The 20,763-nt window shown below is 43.3% G+C and overlaps 1 protein-coding gene across 5 annotated transcripts in view; it reads right to left on the reverse strand.

The window, feature by feature from the left end:
- Positions 1-574: 574 nt before the first annotated feature.
- Positions 575-20,763, reverse strand: part of LOC118388800 (protein polybromo-1-like) — a 38,101-nt gene continuing 17,912 nt past the window's right edge. For 2 of the 5 annotated variants that reach the window (XM_035778274.2, XM_052527069.1), the window contains 17 exons: positions 19,956-20,163; positions 15,912-16,215; positions 15,518-15,654; positions 15,209-15,420; positions 14,875-15,057; positions 14,553-14,710; positions 12,748-12,990; positions 9,414-9,559; positions 8,940-9,097; positions 8,539-8,722; positions 8,089-8,299; positions 4,796-4,994; positions 4,315-4,455; positions 3,572-3,733; positions 2,132-2,196; positions 1,794-2,001; positions 575-1,568 (listed from right to left, as the gene is read on the reverse strand). In XM_035778274.2, coding sequence (XP_035634167.1) covers positions 1,405-1,568; positions 1,794-2,001; positions 2,132-2,196; positions 3,572-3,733; positions 4,315-4,455; positions 4,796-4,994; positions 8,089-8,299; positions 8,539-8,722; positions 8,940-9,097; positions 9,414-9,559; positions 12,748-12,990; positions 14,553-14,710; positions 14,875-15,057; positions 15,209-15,420; positions 15,518-15,654; positions 15,912-16,215; positions 19,956-20,163 — 3,083 coding nt within the window. In that variant the 3' untranslated portion in view covers positions 575-1,404. The remainder of the gene's footprint in view (positions 1,569-1,793; positions 2,002-2,131; positions 2,197-3,571; positions 3,734-4,314; positions 4,456-4,795; positions 4,995-8,088; positions 8,300-8,538; positions 8,723-8,939; positions 9,098-9,413; positions 9,560-12,747; positions 12,991-14,552; positions 14,711-14,874; positions 15,058-15,208; positions 15,421-15,517; positions 15,655-15,911; positions 16,216-19,955; positions 20,164-20,763) is intronic. The other 3 variants (XM_035778275.2, XM_035778277.2, XM_035778276.2) reach the window with 3 other exon arrangements.

Genomic DNA, 20,763 nt, shown 5'->3' on the forward strand with positions numbered 1-20,763 from the left:
CAATGTTGTGCCTTGGATTTACGTACAGAATAATACGAAATGCTCTGAAAGCATGTTGCAGACAGACAGAAATGAGTGGCCACAACTACAGTATGCGATTCTCCATTAGTGATGGGTCATTTGCAAACTAATGGCTCTTTTAGGTTAACGTTGGGAACCTAATCGCATCGGCTAAAGAGACGTAGGTTTGGCTCGCTGATTTGCATATTGTTACTATTTTTTGAGATTCAAAACAACGGATTATCTGAAAATAAGTTACAAAATTACTAACTTCCTTTTTTTGCAGGCGATCTAATAACTTGGCCAGGTAAACATTTATTTGAACGTAAGACGATGTGACATAATGGTCGCCTATATTTTGGGCTTTACATTCAATTTTTAAAAATGTCATGGTGCTAGGTACATTTTTAAGCATTTGAACAAAGAGCTGTTGGGAGTCAAATGATAAGTGTCTTATACGTGAATGGAGTCAAATGATAATGCTCATCACTAATCTCCTTGAGGGATATCTCTCATAATAAACCGAATGGTGCATGGATTGATCAAACAAACAAATCAAACGAAACCACCATAATTGTCCTCACCACATTTATTTTGTCAGTGAATGACCATAAGCTGCAAAGAACTTTAACTTACATTGAGAAATCTTCACAACCATGATACAAAAGAGAAAAATCACACACACAAACCTAAGATTATTATGCTCAAAAATATAAAATCCATGATTGATTCACTATAAAATATTGCTTCTCTATAACCATATTTTTCTTCCTGTGTCTGTCCATTCATGAGGACAGTGAGAGAGACAATAGCTGTGTTTGAGAGCATCAAAAATGTGATGTATCATGGGTAAATTGTGACCGACTGATGTACAAGTAATAATGACTCATTATTTACGATGCAAGGTCAATAGTAGATCAGTCAGTCAGCAGTCGCCTGCACTGTCGAACATTTCACATTTACATTTTAGTCATTTAGCAGATGCTCTTATCCAGAGCAACTTACAGTAGTGAGTGCATAATTGTACTTTTTCATACTGATCACCCGTGGGATTCGAACCCATAACCTTGGCGTTGCAAGCACCATACTCTACCAAAAGCCACACAGGACCCAAACAAGCCCAGTGGTTGCATAGCCGCGTGAAGTATGGGTGCGGAGGGTGCTGCAGCACCCCCTGAGAAATCCCCCAAAATAATCACAGCAAATATATATATATATATTTTTTCTCTCCACAAAAGTATTGTACCGGGCCTTTACTAGTCCTGTATTAGTGGACCACTTGCTGTCTGTTGCGTGGGAAAGATGTGGTTAGCTAATATGTTAAACACCTATCCAGGCATTGTGAGATCTGGCAGGTGTCTGCAATGAAGTCAGCCAGGAACACGGCCAGTAGTTTGAGGTTTTTTACATGTTGTACGCCTGCCGTATGTTCAGTGAGTCTCGAAGCATCAGGTCCCGCAGGCGCCACAGTGCATCTGCCATCGTCTTGTGGGCTCCCTTGCTCTTCAGCCAATGGGAAGGGAGCCTGCTCTCCTGGTCTTTGGACAGGTGGGCATCTCTCCGACGCGCTGTGGAAATGACAGACTTTACCCATTTTGCTCAGAACACACACCCACAAACAGAAGTGTAGAAACTCAGCAATAAAGGACACCTAAGAGGACAGCTATTCAAGAGACCAATAATACATGGGAGTAGAGAGAGAAGGAAAGTGTTGCGCTCAATTCATTGGAGTTAATTCAGTATGCTGCAGTACAGGTGCATAAAGAACAGCACATTTGTGATTAGAAATATACCTTTGAGAGATTGGTCCCACTTGCTGACTGTGTCGGTCTCTGCGTTCAAGCCCTCGATGTACTTGAGGTAGGCCTCAGAGTGAAGCACCCTCTGTGTCTTGGGCGGTGGAGCCACAAACATGGGAGTCATGGGCTGGAGGTGAGAGGGCTGGCCTAGCTGGCCTGGGTAGGGTGGAGGAGCCTGCTGCCCCGGGCTAAACATCCCAGGCTGAAGGGAGATACAGGAAAACATAATAAGAGCACTGCTTTTCCACTGCATTTGGGTACAATATACCGTGTATGGAACTAATGAGTGCAGTTGCTCATGGGTAGTTCTTAGTAATAAGTTAGGCTTTTACCTGTTGCATGTAGTAGTGGCCTCCGGGACTTCCTTGCATGCCATTCATACCAGGACCCATCATACCTATCACAAAAGCAATGAGTTTCCACACACAACAACATGCATTGTTAGTGTAGGATGTATAACATGGTGGATGTGCATAGAATGCATGCTGTGGAATAACTGTGTGCGCTTCTTTATTTGTAGTCATATAGCTCCACATGCATTACATGTTTGTTCATGTGTTAATTGAGCTGACCATGGATTCTGAGATATGCGAGCAGATGGACCAGAGTAATACTGTGCGAATGTGTAGAGCAGAGGTAAAGGATGGTGGAACCCCTGTAGAGAAGGTCGCTACCCACTAGTGCCTACAGAAAGTCTACAAACCCCCCCTTGGATTTCTTCACATTTTATTGTGTTACAAAGTGGCATTAAAATGGATTTAAGTGTCATTTTTTGTCAATGATCTACACAAAATACTCAGTCAAAGTAAATATATATATATATATATATATGTTAGATAAATAAAAAATAAAGCACCTTAATTAGATAAGTGTTCACCCCACAAGTCAATACATGTTTGAAACACCTTTGGCAGCAATTACAGCTGTGAGTCTTCTTGGCTAAGTCTCATAAGAGTTTAGCACACCTGCAAATTATTAATTTAAAAATGATTCAAGCTCTGTCAAGGTGTTGGGGATCATGGCTAGACAGCCATTTTCAAGTCTTGCCACAGATTTTCAAGGAGAATTAGGTCAAAACTGTGACTTAGACATTCAGGAACATTCACAGTCTTCTTGGTAAGCAACTCCAGTGAAAGCTTTGGCTTTGTGTTGTAGGTTATTGTCCAGCTGAAAGGTGAATTCCTCTCCCAGTGTCTGGTGTAAAGCAGACTGAAGCAGGTTTTCCTTTAGGATTCTGCCTGTGCTTAGCTCCACCCAGTTTATTTTCATTCTGAAAAACTCCAAACATACCCATACCATGATGTAGCCACCACCATGCTTGAAAATAAGGAAGCAGTTACTTAGTGATGTGTTGTGGTTGCTTTGCACTTAGGCCAAAGTGTATTCCTTTATATCATTTTCTTATCACTTTGATATTATGGAGTATTAGGTGTCGATCGATGACAAAAAATTACAATTAATTTGTAGACTTTCGATAGGCACTGTAGCTCTGTTGCAGAGCAATAGAATGTCCAGCTACCTTCTTTACTTTTCAAAGTGTTTTGTTCTGCAACCTGGACCTCGCCAACTCAAGTATACATTTTCCCATCTCGGAACAGACAGAGACCAGGCGTGGCAGCCTGAATGGTCAGTGGGCCACCACAGCACAGCCTGTCTGTGGACCAGGTAAACCCCTCCAGCAGGAGAGACCAAGACATGACTGACTGGAAGCTACTGACTGACCAGGACAGGTGTGGCCTTGGCCTGGAGTGGAAGGTGGGTGGGGTCCTTACCCGGGTAGGGCATGCCAGGGTGGTACCCAGGCATACCTGGCTGGAGGTGTTGGGGGGGCATCGGGCCCATATGGTGAGGTGGCATTGGGCCCATACCCAGCAAGCCCTCATGGGGGCCCTGCATGGGCATGCCGTAGGGGGGGCCGTAAGCTCCCATCATGCCTTAGGAGGAGGAGGCGGGGCCGGGAATGACAACAACAACGATACCCATGCATAAGTGACATGCAACTGACTATCCAAAAGACATGCACTACATATTAATGAATGATAAAATATTAAGTTAAACAAGCTAGTAAGTAAAACAAGAATGGATGTTACTGTAAAGAAGAGTTTAAAATAATACAAATACTATTTCTGGTCATGCAGTTGATTTGGATCATGCAAACTCTGATTCAATGCATTTGATGCAAAAACAAAATATAAAACAGGGATGAAATACTAAATTAAAATTAGCAGCAACAGAGACAAAAACAATCAGCCTATAATGAGGATGCAGTTGAAAGCCACTGGACAATTTTGAATGGGCAATTTCTGGATAGGGGAGGAGGGTAAATAAATTAAGGTTGAATTGTTTTAGCAGTCCAGCTTCATTATTTCCCAGGTAGCTGCTAAGTCCCAAGCAATGGTGCCATCTTCCTGAATCCCAAATCTCCCCTAGCCACTACCCTTTAGAGACTGTAGATCTGGGTGCTTAGGGGCTAGTGGTTGATTTGGGATGTCGGTCTCTGTGAGGAAGGGGTTACCTGGACCAGGCATCATTCCCATGTGGCTAGGCGAAGGCACCACTCCCATCATGGACCCTACTGGGGTACCTGCTCTCGGGGATGCTTGCTGCTGGGCTGCCCTCTCCTTCTCCTGCCGCTCCACCACCCTGGCTGCCCGCTCTGGAACAAACAACAATACGCAGACTTGGATTCATTCACAACGCTAACACTGAAGGGACATAACACTCCAAGTTTGTCAGATGTTTGGCTAGGGATATGGACTAGCAGATTTTGTTTTGTCGACATTTGGAAAGTTTACCTTCCAATTAGCTGTTTCTATCAGGCCTAACGTTTTATTTTATCCAACATGTACTTTACTCGCATGAAAAGGTTGGATGGAAACCTGGTTATTGTCATCACCAATCTGATTGCAGATCTCAACCGGTGTATGAATCCCACTGGTGAAACAAAGTCTCCATAGAGATGTCTCAGTACTAGCATGCTTCCCTGACCTTCCTACCTTCATACTCTACTTTCTTGGGAGCCTCCAGGTTCCTCCACTCGGTGCCCACCAGACGGCTGAGCTCCCCGAAGGAGAAATCAGGGTGGCGGGTCTTGATGACCGAACGCATCTCACTGCTGAATAGGATATAACCACTCATGTTGACCTTCCTCTTGGCTCCTTCCTTCTTAGAAACGCCCTTCGCCTTGGGAGTGGACTGTCAGAGAAACAGGGGGTAGACCAGTCAATGAACAGTAACACCCATGTTAATTAATAGTCACACCCCTGCATAGACCAAATTAGCATAATACATACACCCCATAACATCCATCTGTATAAAGCTAAAGATGTGTTTTTTTATTGCATGGGCTTCGTCTCAATCCACCGCATCTGTCAATGTTGGCCTTCCGTATCTGCTGTGAAAGGTGGCAGAGCTACACAGGTGTTTGTCAGACTAGGATACATCCTGAAAATCTTTCTCAAGAAAACAACTGTGTCCAAAAGTTAAAGAGAGATAGCTATATACAGTGCATTCGGAAAGTATTCAGACCTCTTGACATTTCCCACTTTGTTACGTCACAGCCTTACCAAAATGGATTCAAATTGTTATTTTCCCTCAATCTACACACAGTACCCCATGATGACAAAGCAAAAACAGGTTTTTATACATTTTTGCAAATGTATATATAAAAAAAAAAACATTTACATAAGTATTCAGACCCTTTACTCAGCACTTTGTTGAAGCACCATTGGCAGCAATTACAGCCTCGAGCCCAGCCTTGGGTATGACACTACAAGCTTGGCACACCTGTATTTGGGGAGTGTTTCCCATTCTTCTCTGCAGATCGGGTTGTCATGTGCCTTTTAATGAGGAGTGACTTCCGTCTGGCCACTCTACCATAAAGGCGTGATTGGTGGAGTGCTGCAGAGATGGGAGAACCTTCCAGAAGGACAACCATCTCCACAGAGAAACTCTGTCAGAGTGACCATTGGGTTCTTGGAAACGTCTATCACCAAGGCCCTTCTCCCCCGATAGTGCAGCTTGCCCGAGCGGCCAGCTCTAGGAATAGTCTTGGTGGTTCCAAACTTCAACCATTAAAGAATGGTGGAGGCCACCGTGTTATTGGGGACCTTCACTGCTGCAGAAGTGTTTTGGGACCCTTCCCCAGATCTGTGCCTCAACACAATCCTGTCTCAGAGCTCTATGGACAATTCCTTCGACCTCGAGGCTTGGTTTTGGCTCTGACTGGGACATTCTATAGGAGAGGTGTGTGCGCCCTTCCAAATCATGTCCAATCAATTGAATGTACCACAGGTTGACATCAATCAAGTTGAGGAAACATCTCAAGAATGATCAATAGAAACAGGATGCCCCTGAGCTCAATTTCAAGTCACATAGCAAAGGGTCTGAATACTTACAGTACCAGTCAAAAGTTTGGACACACCTACAAGGGTTTTTCTTTATTTTTTACTATCTATACATTGTAGAATAATAGTGAAGACATCAAAACTATGAAATAACACATGAAATCATGTAGTAACCAAAAGAAGTGCTAAACAAATTAAATATTTTATATTTGAAATTCCTCAAAGTAGCCACCCTTTGTCTTGATGACAGCTTTGCACACTCTTGTCATTCTCTCAACAAGCTTCATGAGGTAGTCATCTGGAATGCATTTCAATTAAAAGATGTGCCTCGTTAAAAGTTCATTTGTGGAATTTCTTTCCTTCTTAATACGTTTGAGCCAATAAGGTACGGGTGGTATACAGAAGATAACCCTATTTGGTAAAAGACCAAGTCCATATTAATAAGCAAAGAGAAATGACAGTTTCATTACTTTAAGACATGAAGATCAGTCAATCCAGAAAATTTCAAGAACTTTCTTCAAGTGCAGTCGCAAAAACCATCAAGCACTATGATGAAACTGGCTTTCATGAGGACCGTCACAGGAAAGGAAGACCCAGAGTTACCTCTGCTGGTCATTACAGTTACCTTTGCAGTTCATTACAGTTACCAGCCTCAGAAATCTGCAATTAACTGCACCTCAGATTGCAGCCCAAATAAATGCTTCAGAATTCAAGTAACAGATACATCTCAACATCAACTGTTCAGAGGAGACTGGGGCGAAATCAGGTCTTCATGGTCGAATTGCTACTAAAGGACACCAATAAGAATAACTTGCTTGGGCCAAAAAACACGAGCAATAGACATTAGTCCGGTGGAAAGCTGTCCTTTGGTCTGATGTGTCTTTGTGAGACGCGGAGTAGGTGAACGGATGATCTCCGCATGTGTGGTTCCCACCGTGAAGCATGGAGGAGTGATGGTGTGGAGGTGCTTTGCTGGTTACACGGTCTGTTATTTATTTACAATTCAAGGCACACTTAACCAGCATGGCTACCACAGCAGCAATACGCCACCCATCTGGTTTGCGCTTAGTGGAACTATAATATTTTCCCCAAACAGGACAATGACCCAAAACACACCTCCAGGCTGTGTAAGGGTTATTTGACAAAGAAGGAGAGTGATGGGGTGCTGCATCAGATGACCTGGCCTCCACAATCACCCTAATTGAGATGGTTTGGGATTAGTTGGACCGCAGAGTGAAGGAAAAGCAGCCAACAAGTGCTCAGCATATGTGGGAACTCCTTCAAGACTATTATATTAAGACTGTTGGAAAAACATTCCTCATGAAGCTGGTTGAGAGAATGGCAAGAGTATGCACAGCTGTCATCAAGGCAAAGGGAGGCTACTTTGAATATGAACTTTTTTGGTTACTACATGATTCCATATGTTTCGATGTCTAAACTATTATTCTACAATGTAGAAAATAGTAAAAATAAAGAAAAACCCTTGAATGAGTATGTGTCCAAACTTTTGACTGTTACTATACATACATACATACATACATACATACATACATACATACATACATACATACATACATACATACATACATACATACATAAAGGGGACTTAAATCTAAATCAAATAGCTAAATTATCCTTTGTTACACCATCTTAAAACAATTCCATATGTTAGCTTAGTAGAAGTTTTAAGAGCTTGGGGTTATGATGGTAATGGGTGTAAAATCTGCATAAAGCTGTGTGTGATGCATGACTGGCTGAATAGAGGGTTTAGGTGGGAGTAGGCATACGAACTGGATGCTTGGATAAAAGTAAGACACTGGGCCAAGGATGTGTGAATGGCTGTATATGAGGAAGGGATAAGATATTTGGGGCGAGGAGAGGCGTGTGTGTGTGTGGAAGGGTACAACAGTTGGGCATTCAGTACGTGTGGGTGTTTGTAAGACCTGGGGAGGAGGGGTATAAGGCATGACGTCCAAATCGCTTGCCAGAGGGGTCTGAATGGTGGGCATGGAGGGGGTCTCTGGAGCCTCGTCTTCATCCTCCAGGTCATCCAGATCCTCATCCCCCTCATCCATGTCTGCCAGTTTCAGTTCCAGCTCCTCAATCTTCTTATTCAGCAGAGGAGACGGCTCCTTCTGGGGCACTATCAACTTCCTGGAAATGGACCAATCAGAGAAGAGGGTTGACACCAGCTAAACAAGAAAATCACAAGTGCTATCTATTTAACCAAGTCTTTGGCTACAGTCCAATTATCTTCCCTTGTTCTCCCTGAAGTAAGCAGAGAAGCTTCCTTAGCCTGTATATACACACACCAGTCCAATCCACGAGGGGGAGTGAATTAGTTCAGGGCACACTTCAGGAGGAAGGGGATAGGGCTTGTGAGTCACTCCCACCTGAAGTAGTAGACCTCGTCGTCCACCACCTTAGCGTGGAGGGAGAAGCGCTTCAGGCCCTTAAACTTCTTCATCTGCTTCTCACTCTCAATGTAACGGCTCTCACACAGAAACACGTCCTCCTCAGACACCTCAGTGGGCCGACACGACAGGTAGTCCTTAAAGGACGACACCACACATTTACCTGCAGGACGGAGGGATGGAGAGAGTGCTGGTTAATTATAGGGCCAATTATACTGCTATTGAACCTAGTATTCCAGGGGGTACTTGATGTCTGAAACGGTTTGAATGTCTGAAACTAGTCTAGCAAAGGTTTGATAATGGAAACAACTATAATGAATGCATGTTGAGTGTAGAGGATGCGGAAGGCAGTGCAGAAGCCTAGCAAAGTAGTAAGGTACCTATGACGCAGGTCATGGGGCAGGCCTCCTCCACGTTGCTGAGGAACACCTCTCTCTTGTAGAACATCCTGGTGGGCTCGTGTCCCGTCTCCTCTGGGTGTATGAAGATGGGTCCGAAGAAAAATGCTGCGCCGTCGCGCACCCACAGCTTCTCTATCCTGTTACAGTTCAATCCATTAAAATAGCCCTGTTGGCTTCCTAATGGCCACATTCACAGACATACACCACATCTCCATACTCAAAACACAAAGGGTTTATCTCAATTCACATTTCTGCGATTTCTTATCTCCTCAACTGCATTGGAGGAGTACGGTCACAGGCCCCTCCCCTCGGACCATGTTCTCCAATGCATTTTTGAGTTAGAGGCGATAGGACGAGAGTAATCGAGGAAAGAGAAAGAGCCACCGACACCATCAACACATTACAAAAGAGTTCTGAAGAGAAACCAAATACCACGAGGTGTGTTTGACGTACCTGCCGACACGGGGTTTAACGAGCCCATGTGACTGGACGTAGACACAGTCTCCCACCTTCAGCCACATGTTGTTGTAGTGGAGCTGGTCGTAGTACTGACAGCCTGGCTCCCCTCCACTCATCTCTACCGGGACATCCTCAAGCTCCTACACACAGTCACATAGTATGAGAGCACACACTCAGTAACACCAGTACACTTTTTTTACACTATCGTGTCAACGCAAACCCGTATTGTGCCGACTCAGATATTTTCCTTTCACGGCGTCCTTTCCAACACCGCTCCAGCAACTATGGTGCGTAACCAACACAGCTTGCTTTGTTCAGTTCGGCTCAACAATATGGAACGGGTACGTTAATACAGTCCAATGTTTTAGTGTTGTTTACGATGAAATTATAGATAAGAAATAAGGATGAATGGTTCGAACCCGGTTAATCGAGATTTACCTCCAAAAACAACTCCCTTTTCCCAGGATAAATATCTGTGAGAAACCGGTAAATTATAATAATAAATGACCGACATGAACAGCATGGAGTGATATGGAACTGTTAAATGATGTGCAATGTCTAAATCTGGCTTCTCTACAGCCTGTATGATGAATCAGGGTGGGGACAGACAGTCCATCTCAGTATGGAGTCAGTTCACAATGTACGTAGACCCATCATGGTAACTTTTTTTCTTGTGACAGGTAGGCCTACATTTGCTGCAGCATAGCCTATGCTACAGTAATATAAAGACCGAATGAATGTCTAAATTTACCAATCTCTATCTGGCTTTCGGGAGTCACTTTGTTTTTTAAAAAATTGTAAAGATACATTTTTTTAAATTGCAGTTGCAGTTTTTTAAATTGCAATCACTCGAATATCATTGCACGCGCGAGCATTCTCTCGCATTCAAATAGCATCCTAGAGATCTCTCCCTCATATAGTGCATCTATATATAGTGTATGTGGACACCCCTTCAAATTAGTGGATTAGGCTCTTTCAGCCACACCCGTTGCTGACAGGTGTATAATAGCAGATAGCAATGCACTCTCCATAGACAAACAGTGAAGGGAAATATTAATGCTACAGCATACAATGATATTCTAGACGATTCTGTGCTTCCAACTTTGTGGCAACAGTTTGGGTAAAGCCCTTACCTGTTTCAGCATCACAACGCCCCCGTGCACAAAGCGAGGTCTATACAGAAATAGTTTGTCGAGATCGGGGTGGAAAGAGCACTGACCTTAACCCCATCGAACAACTTTGGGATAAATTGGATTTCCGATTGCAAGCTAGGCCTAATTGGCCTACATCAGTGCCCAACCTCACTAATGCTCTTGTGGCTGAATGGAAGCAAGTCCCAGCAGCAATGTTCCAACATCTAGTGGAAAACCTTCCCAGAAGAGTGGAGGCTGTTATATCAAAGGGGGGGACCAACTTCATATTAATGCCCATGATTTTGGAATGAGATGTTCGACGAGCAGGTGTCCACATAGACTACATGAACAAAAGCATCTATCCTCCTAGCCAACCTCTTTTAAGATAATAAATTCAATGCAGTATAAGCCTTATATTTAGCTAATTAATGATGGGTTATGCATAATATGCTTCTAACTTACAGCCTCTGTTACTTGCGCAATACGCAAGTACCTGTTCTCTGCTTGTCTCTCAAATAAAAATGCTCCTTAGTCCCATGCAGGAAAAGGTAGACTAGAATAGCTTGCTGGACATAATTTATTAAAACATTTCTAATACCGATACACTATTCCAATAGGAACGTAAGCTCTTCATTTGCTGAATGTTAAATACAGCAGCCAATAGAACTCACGGGTAGTTTAAAAGAAGCGTGAACGTGCGATGGCGATAGGCTGTAGCAGTTATTCATTCAGACCCGTTCAATCGTCGTGGAGAAGTGAAAGCCTTCATCTAATTCTAGTCCAATATTCTAGGATGTCATTATAATGGGGACTTATTTCATTTAACTGTTGAAAGCGAGGAAGGAATTAAGCAACAACAGAGTGATAAAAAGGAGGTAATCTAATAACATTAGGGGACATGTTATGGAAGTGATATATGCGTCAGCCTACTAATTATACAAATTGGCTGTATTATATTTCAAAATTAAAATCTAATTCGCTAGCCTATGCTTGCAACATTGTAGGCCTCATGGGCTGCACCAGAACCCATGTTCTCTTCTGCTTTATGTGTGTAATTCCAGTCCATATAATACAGCATAATACAGTACAGTAACGCAGTTCACACTAAAAACATTAGCCTACGGGAGCTAGTTTCATTTATTTACCCAAGAGAGAATATACAGTGCGAACTGGCTTGCTGGAAAGGTGGTATCCTATGATGGTGCCACCTTGAAAGTCACTGAGCTCTTCAGTATGGGCCATTCTACTGCCAATGTTGTCGCAGATGTATGCACAGAATAATACAAAATGCCCCGAGAGCATGTTGCAGACAGACGAGTGGCCACAACTACAGTAGCTAGCTACATCATGGGCTTTTAAAAATATTTTTCTGTCATGCATAAATGTGTAGTAGCCTATATCATAGATGTATTGGATAACGGCACAATCATTTGGGCTTGGACTCAATAAATGTCGTTCATGTAGGGCTCATAAAATGTATGTAATATATGGCTCATCAGGCTCAGGTTAAAATGTTCATGCTTATCAAACCGCCAATCAAATCCAGACATATTTATATGCTTTATAATGCTTTTGAATAACACTTCCGGTTTGGCAGGAAATACTGGGTTACCTGGGAGAAGAGTAAGTTGTAAAATACCAGGAAAATATTCAACCTTAAAACAAGTCCTCAATGAAGTGGTCTCACAAGTACAGTAAATATGATAGTCTTATTTGTGATGGACATGTCCAATAAGCAGGACAAATGCATTTTATGCTCTAAAATAAAATAGAATAATTAGGGCTGTCAAAGTTAAAGCTGCAATATGTAACTTTTTGGGCATCCCGATCAAATTCACATAGAAATGGGACTTATAGATCCGTCATTCACATTGAAAGCAAGTCTGATACAGATTATTTTATGTTTCTTCCCTTATAATCAAATCATATTATGCCAGTTAATGCACTGCTTTAAAAAAACAAACAAATATATCTCTTCAGGGCCAACATTGTTACAAATTCTAAAATGTTGATTAATTATTTTAATCGTTTGACAGTAATATATGCCATTTAGCAGATGCTTTTCTCCAAAGCGACTTAGTCATGTGTGCAACATTTTTATGTAAGGGTGGTCCCGGGAATCAAACCCACTATCCTGGCATAAGCACCATGCTATATCAACTGAGCTAATATCCTCCTGTGCACAGACTTCTCACCTTGTCGACGATGCTGTGGCTGCCGTTATCGGCCACGGCCAACAGTTTCTCCTGATCACGTTTGGCATACATGGAGGCCACCCGGATAACGGGCAACGGCACATCCCGAGGGACAAACCTCACGCCGGCTGGCCCGGCCCACATCTTGATTTTCTTGAAGGCCTTGTTCCTGGCAGAGTAACGGGACTCACAGACGTACACGTCCTCTGGTCTTACTCCCTCAGGCTGAAGCTTGAAGTAATCCTGTAGAGAGGGAGCACACAGTTGGTCAGTGTGTTGGAGGGAATCAGTTTGAGGAAGAATCACTAATCTTGGCAATGAGTAGTTATTTGGGATACAAGGTGACTTGTAGATCAGTGGTTCTGCACAGTAGACAATGTAGACGATTTCAAAACAAACAATATGGACTACCACGTGTCAAAATGAGAGGGATGATGCTTTATACAAGGCAGTGTATCTCATATTACAAAATCACATTACAATATTTAGCAACGACGGGGCTTGGAATTAACTTTTTTTTTAGGACAAGGACAGATTTTTTGCTTGTCTGAAAGCCCAAGTTACATGTCCAAAAATAAAAACTATAGTCTAACACCATGTTTGCATCATTGCATGATGCAAGGAACCACTTTACAAAATAAAATGCATTAGTATTGTTTTTTTTTTTTACCATAGAGAATCAGACAAAAAATATATAGGTAACACTATTTGCATATTCAAGTTGCATATTCAACACTGCCCATTTAAGGCTATCCTAGAGGATGGTTGGCCACCCTTGGTAGCCTATGAAATATTGTAACATTACAATTACAACCAAATAATAAAATGATTCACTCCACGGTTAGAAATTAAGGGCGTCCTGTCGTCCTTGGGGCGATAAAAGAAATGTCTAGGACGGTTCAAAGCAAGACCGATCCCAAATTCATACAATGAGGATGATGCAACAGATCACTGTTTAGCCTTAAAATGTCGATACAGTTTTATTTCTTAATATTATAAGCTCAGCAAAGCGCACATGGCTGAAGGCTACATGTGAATCTTCCAAAATGAAAGAGGGAAAACGGCATTCTCAAAAGTGCACCACACGTGCAAGCGGTTTCATGTGACAGAGAAGAAAATATTAGTTAGAAGTTAAGAAAAAGGGGTGACCTAAAGATGCATCAACTCGTGTACAAAAGAATCAAATACATCTACCATTCCATTCACTCCGTTCCAGCCATTATTATGAGCCGTCCTTCCATCAGCAGTCTCCATTGATTTGTGTAATTAATTGTCTCTTTAAAGAAAAGTTTGGCTACATTTTCTGGCAATTTCCCCATTTCAGCATGGGTTTGGATATGAGCCTGTAGTCAATATGCATATCCCCTACACTTTGACATGTAGGCCTTTTTATGTACATTAAACATGTATTTTTATATCATTCCAACATTGGCCTCTCTGATCCAATTCTGATCTGAGTAATTGCCTGAGAGATTATTTAATTGTTCCATTGAGCCCATTTCAGCAATTACTGGGGTGTGTTTGACAGGTCATTATAAACATCTCCGCAGTCATAACGGTAACGTGAAAAAGCGACAGGCACAAACAAGTAAGAGCATGAATGAGTTGCAGGAGAGAAATAAAAGCACCCTTCAAACACAGGAAATAGATGGCTGAAGAAGACAGATCCTGAGGTAGGCGAGGCGTGCATGTAGCTATAATGTTCAGCTAAAATAATGATCCGATAGATGAGCATAAAATTGCATACATCTATGGTCCCGGGGTGTGTATTATCAAAACCGTTCAGATATATAGGATAGCCTTACCTTGACAAACATGACCATGCATTTTGCCAGTATCTTGCTGACTGGTACTTTGTTGAAGTAGTCACTCTTGAAGACCTCTTGCTTGAGGAACTTGCGTGTGGCTAGATGAAAGGTCTCACTAGGCCTGTAGAACCAACAGCCATACAGCCACTTCTCACCTACACACACACACACACACACACACACACACACACACACACACACACACACACACACACACACACACACACACATTACTAACAGGAGGGAGTGTCAGAAAGCAGTAAGTGTGTGTGTGTGTCTCAAAGCGTGCATTTCTAAACCTGCGTGTTGAGTTGGTTACCTGCTTCATCCTCCCACAGGCGCTCGATGCAGACGATGTGAGGCTTGAGGTTGGCCTCGGCTGGCTGCACGTAGACACAGTCACCCACGTGGTAGGTTCTGTTCTCAAAGCTGCAGTCCTGACGGTATGTCCTCTCTGGCCCCGCACCTCCCCCAGCTGGGTCCTCAGCCTTCTCTCCATCCTCTGGAAGTAAATTAGAATATTATAATACCTCTCACATTGTATACGCTTCAGACTCAGAGTCTATGTCACATCAATCACACACCAGCACAGAAGAAATGCACGTATTCTACACACGCATACCCGGCCACAACGCCATCACGCACTAACACACCTTTGTTCTCCTCCTCCTTCTTCAGTTTGTCCTCCTCTATCTCCTTAGGTAGTTTCTCTCTCTTTTCCTGCTCCACGTCATTGTGCAGGTGTTTGGAGGTGTAGCTGAGCGCAGGGGAGAGGAGGATCTCCCCGTTCTTACACAGCTCATCCCGGATCTTTATAAAGAACTGCTGCAGCTCCACCGCATCCTCAAAGATCTCAGAGTCCGTCCTGGGAAGAGACAGGGCAAGGTGAGGGTTCTGGGGGTGGTTCAAGACTAAAAAAAGGTTGGAGAGGAATTCAAAAGGCCTTTCTAATGACGACGTACCTGTGCAGGCGCCTGGCCTTCTCCAGCACATTGAACATGTGCTCCTGGAACACGTCCAGCCTGCGGTAGCGTCCTCGGTCTATGTTGGCCCGGATCACGTCGAAGTTGAGCGGAGGGTTCTCCGGGCTAGTCGGGTCCTGTTGAAGTCAGTTAACAGTTTTATTTGTCATTAAAAACTCTGAATGACTTTGCTGATATCTTAAGCATCAGTTATTTTTAAGAGCATAACCAACGGCCATATGAGTGCTGAATTATGATAGGTTTTGCCTTTTAGATCACAATGAATAAGATTACATAGACAGTGGGGGACCTGATCCTAGATCAGCACTCCTACCCCGAGACACTGTGAATACGGCGGCACCAGGTAGAGTATGGGCGATCTCCTTTCTCTTACCTGGGCAGGGATCTCAGCCAGTGAGTCGCTGTAACACCTCCCCTCCTCGTCCTGGTGCGCCAGCACAGACACAAACAGGTTCCTGATCAGTTCCATGACCACTGGCCCTACAGCAGGGGGAGAGCCGCCCCCCTCCTCCCCTCCCTCCTGCAGCCGCCGGGTATCCAGGAGCACGCGGTGGAGGAGCAGAGCGTCACGGTAGATCAGGGACTCTGGCTCGTTGTAGGTACAGGCGTTGTTGAACATCACTGCAAAGTCTTCCACCAGAGCATCCACGTCCTGGTATCGGCCTCCCGCCATGTGGCTGGAGAACAAGAAGAGAAGATCATTGCATTTTCTATTGAAACAGGGAGAAATATACACTGCTCAAAAAAATAAAGGGAACACTAAAATAACACATCCTAGATCTGAATGAATGAAATATTCTTATTAAATACTTTTTTCTTTACATAGTTGAATGTGCTGACAACAAAATCACACAACAATTATTAATGGAAATCAAATGTATCAACCCATGGAGGTCTGGATTTGGAGTCACTCAAAATTAAAATGGAAAACCACACTACAGGCTGATCCAACTTTGATGTAATGTCCTTAAAACAAGTCAAAACGAGGCTCAGTAGTGTGTGGCCTCCACGTGCCTGTACGACCTCCTTACAACGCCTGGGCATGCTCCTGATGAGGTGGCAGATGGTCTCCTGAGAAATCTCCTCCCAGACCTGGACTAAAGCATCCGCCAACTCCTGGACAGTCTGTGGTGCAACGTGGCGTTGGTGGATGGAGCGAGACATGATGTCCCTGATGTGCTCAATTGGATTCAGGTCTGGGGAAGGGGTGGGCCAGTCCATAGCATCAATGCCTTCCTCTTGCAGGAACTGCTGACACACTCCAGCCACATGAGGTCTAGCATTGTCTTGCATTAGGAGGAACCCAGGGCCAACCGCACCAGCATATGGTCTCACAAGGGGTCTGAGGATCTAATCTCGGTACCTAATGGCAGTCAGGCTACCTCTGGCGAGCACAGGGCTGTGCGGCCCCCCAAAGAAATGCCACCCCACACCATGACTGACCCACCACCAAACCGGTCATACTGGAGGATGTTGCAGGCAGCAGAACGTTCTCCACGGCGTCTCCAGAGTCTGTCGCATGTGCTCAGTGTGAACCTGCTTTCATCTGTGAAGAGCACAGAGCGCCAGTGGCGAATTTGCCAATCTTGGTGTTCTCTGGCAAATGCCAAACGTCCTGCACGGTGTTGGGCTGTAAAGCACAACCCCCACCTGTGGACGTCATGCCCTCATACCACCCTTATGGAGTCTGTTTCTGACCGTTCGAGCAGACACATGCACATTTGTGGCCTGCTGGAGGTCATTTTGCAGGGCTCTGGCAGTGCTCCTCCTGCTCCTCCTTGCACAAAGGCGGAGGTAGCGGTCCTGCTGCTGGGTTGTTGCCCTCCTACGGCCTCCTCCACATCTCCTGATGTACTGGCCTGTCTCTTGGTAGCACCTCCATGCTCTGGACACTACGCTGACAGACAAAGCAAACCTTCTTGCCACAGCTCGCGTTGATGTACCATCCTGGACGAGCTGCACTACCTGAGACACTTGTGGGTTGTAGACTCCGTCTCATGCTACCACTAGAGTGAAAGCACCGCCAGTTTTCAAAAGTGACCAAAACATCAGCCAGGAAGCATAGGAACTGAGAAGTGGTCTGTGGTCACCCCCTGCAGAACCACTCCTTTATTGGGGGTGTCTTGCTAATTGCCTATAATTTCCACCTGTTGTCTATTCCATTTGCACAACAGCACGTGAAATGTATTGTCAATCAGTGTTGCTTCCGAAGTGGACAGTTTGATTTCACAGAAGTGTGATTGACTTGGAATTACATTGTGTTGTTTAAGTGTTCCCTTTATTTTTTGGAGCAGTGTATGTATATATATATTTTTTTTTTTACATCTTTACTTAATATGGTTTGCTTTATGGATTCGTCATTTATCTCACTTCATTCAAATAAAGCTACAACCTATGTAGTATTTATTTAATTATTCATTTTTGGAGGGCAAATCATACTCAAATAAATGTCACTGAGGTTGTTACAGTCAATTTTATTCTGATACCTGTTATTTTTGTACTATACTCTTCTTATTTTATTCTACTGAATGAGAGGTTGTTTTTAGTTTTATCAGATCCCAACCCCAAGCTCAGTTTAGGGGATAAGTGCCCTGCTTAAGGATACTGACACAAGCAACCCTCCAGTTGCTGGCTCACTCCACAACAGCTTTTCCCTGTCGGAGCTGGGATTCAAACAGGGCAACCTTAGTTCCTGGCCCACATCTGTAACCACCCAGCAACCTAACCTTTAGCTAGCCACGCACTTGTGGTGGAAGGGTCAGCTGTTTGTTCACTCGCACCCACCTGCAATTGCTAATAACCCACCCGCAACCACCCAACTATATGTAATAAAGTGAAAATCTGAGGCACATACTCAACCCTGACCCGCTAATTTAGAGAATTCGCTGTAGGCTACAGTCAGACGGCAGAAAGAGTTGACAGGAGGTGCAGGAGTTTCTTACCCGGTAAATATGGTTCTGCTTATAATTTCTGACATTTTGGTAGGCTGTTTCTTAGTCAACTTGTCTATATTAGATACTTTCAGCTTCTCTCCTCTCATTATATGTTACACTAGAATACCAAATAAACCCTTGCGCACCAGAATAATGTCATAATACAAAATACTCTACTTGCACACTCATCTTCTGCACATCAATCACTCCAGTGTTTATTTGCTATATTGTAATTATTTCGCCACTATGCCCATATATTGCCTTACCTCCCTTATCCGATCTCATTTGCACACTGTATATAGACTTTTTCTATTGTATTGTTGACTGTATGTTTGTTTATTCCATGTGTAACTCTGTGGTGTTGTTTGTGTCGCACTGCTTTGCTTTATTTTGGCCAGGTTGTAAATGAGAACTTGTTCTCAACTAGCCTACCTGGTTAAATAAAGGTAAAATATAAAAAATAATAAGAAGAATTCAACAGAATGAATGCTTCAATCTAGTTGACATTGGTAAAGTTCTCTGTCATCTCTGCTTCTTTCGTGGAGCAAAAGACGTTTAGTGGCCGAGGAGAAAATGCAATAACTTTAATTTAAAAAAAAAAATATTTACTGGCATTCAAACTTCCAAATGACATCAGTTTGACCGGTTGTAAGGAAATAGAAAGCTGTGAAAACAACCCAATATGTTTCTGATGAGATTTTAGTTCAGCTTGGATGCATATTTTATGTGGATGAAATACTATCAGTTTTTATGATGCTGATAAAGATAGATACTGTCTGTAGTGGTGCTAACTGTGCATTCGCATTCTCTCAAGATACTGAAAGAAAGATTCTCTCAACTCATATTCCCAAGTCAAAATGTAGCCTACATTTGGTGTATAGCCTAATTTTACTGTAAGAAATGCTTAATTCTTCAGGAGATAATATTAAGGCTATGTGAGAGGTTATAGACCTAGTGTCCAGATTTCATTTTCCATTTAACCCATCCGAACAGTAGGCTACAGTTCCCTTAAAGTGTCATAGGCTTATTTGAAGTCCCAGTCTTGTGACTGTTGAATTTATATAGCCCTCACAATTACACATAGACTGTACTGCTATCATCCTTTTACCACATCTTTCCAAAACATGACATTTCTGGCCCTCCCGTCGCTCTATTTTCAACTCTCCATTTCACAGCTTTTCTCATATTGAATAAAACTCTGACATTGTCCTTTTTGCCGCCGTGGATTAACGCTTGCTTTTTTTTTGCCCGTTCCCAAAATAATTTGTAGACTATTTGGCACGCGTACAGTTAGCCTAAAATAATGAAAGATAAAACATCCATGAATGTAAGGCATTGTTTTCTCTTTATTCAACCCATCCTTTATCCACACAATATTACATGACCCTAAACCCCCAGATATAACCGCAGGAACTGCGGGTTATGAGTCAACCAGCGCATCACTACCACACACACACACACACACAGGTTAGCCTCTAGCTTACCTGCGCAGGCGCTCCATGTCGATGGGCCTCTTGATGGTGGCGTAGTAGTCAGGCAGCTCGGCACGGGAGGGCAGGCGCAGGAAGATGGTGGAGATACGTCGCCCCCTGGCGTCTGTGTAGTTCCTCACAGCGTCATACAGCTCGTTGAGGCGCTGCTGCAGGGGGGTCAGGCACTTATTGGACTTCTTAGGAGACACACCACTCTTCCCTACAGAGAGAATTCCGTGAAAATGTAATCAAAACAGCAAGATACACAGTTGAAGAGGGAAGTTTACATACACTTAGGTTGGAGTCATTAAAACTTGTTTTTCAACCACTCCACAAATGTCTTGTTAACAAACTATAGTTTTGGCAAGTCGGTTAGGACATCTACTTTGTGCATGACACAAGTCCTTTTTCCAACAATTGCTTACAGACAAATTATTTCACTTATAACTGTATCACAATTCCAGTGGGTCAGAAGTTTACATACACTAAGTTGACTGGGCCTTTAAACAGCTTGGAAGATTCCAGAAAATGATGTCATGGATTTAGAAGCTTCTGATAAGCTAATTGACATCATTTGAGTCAATTGGAGGTGTACCTGTAGATGTATTTCAAGGCCTACGTTCAAACTCAGTGCCTCTTTGCTTGGCATCATGGGAAAATCAAAAGAAATCAGCCAAGACATCAGGAATGAAAATTGTAGACCTCAACAAGTCTGGTTCATCCATGGGAGCAATTTCCAAATGCCTGAAGGTACCACATTCATCTGTACAAACAATAGTACGCAAGTATTAACACCATGGGACCACGCAGCCGCCATACC

The sequence above is a fragment of the Oncorhynchus keta genome, chromosome 10 (genome assembly GCF_023373465.1).
Source record: "Oncorhynchus keta strain PuntledgeMale-10-30-2019 chromosome 10, Oket_V2, whole genome shotgun sequence".
NCBI classification, from domain to species: Eukaryota; Metazoa; Chordata; class Actinopteri; order Salmoniformes; family Salmonidae; genus Oncorhynchus; species Oncorhynchus keta.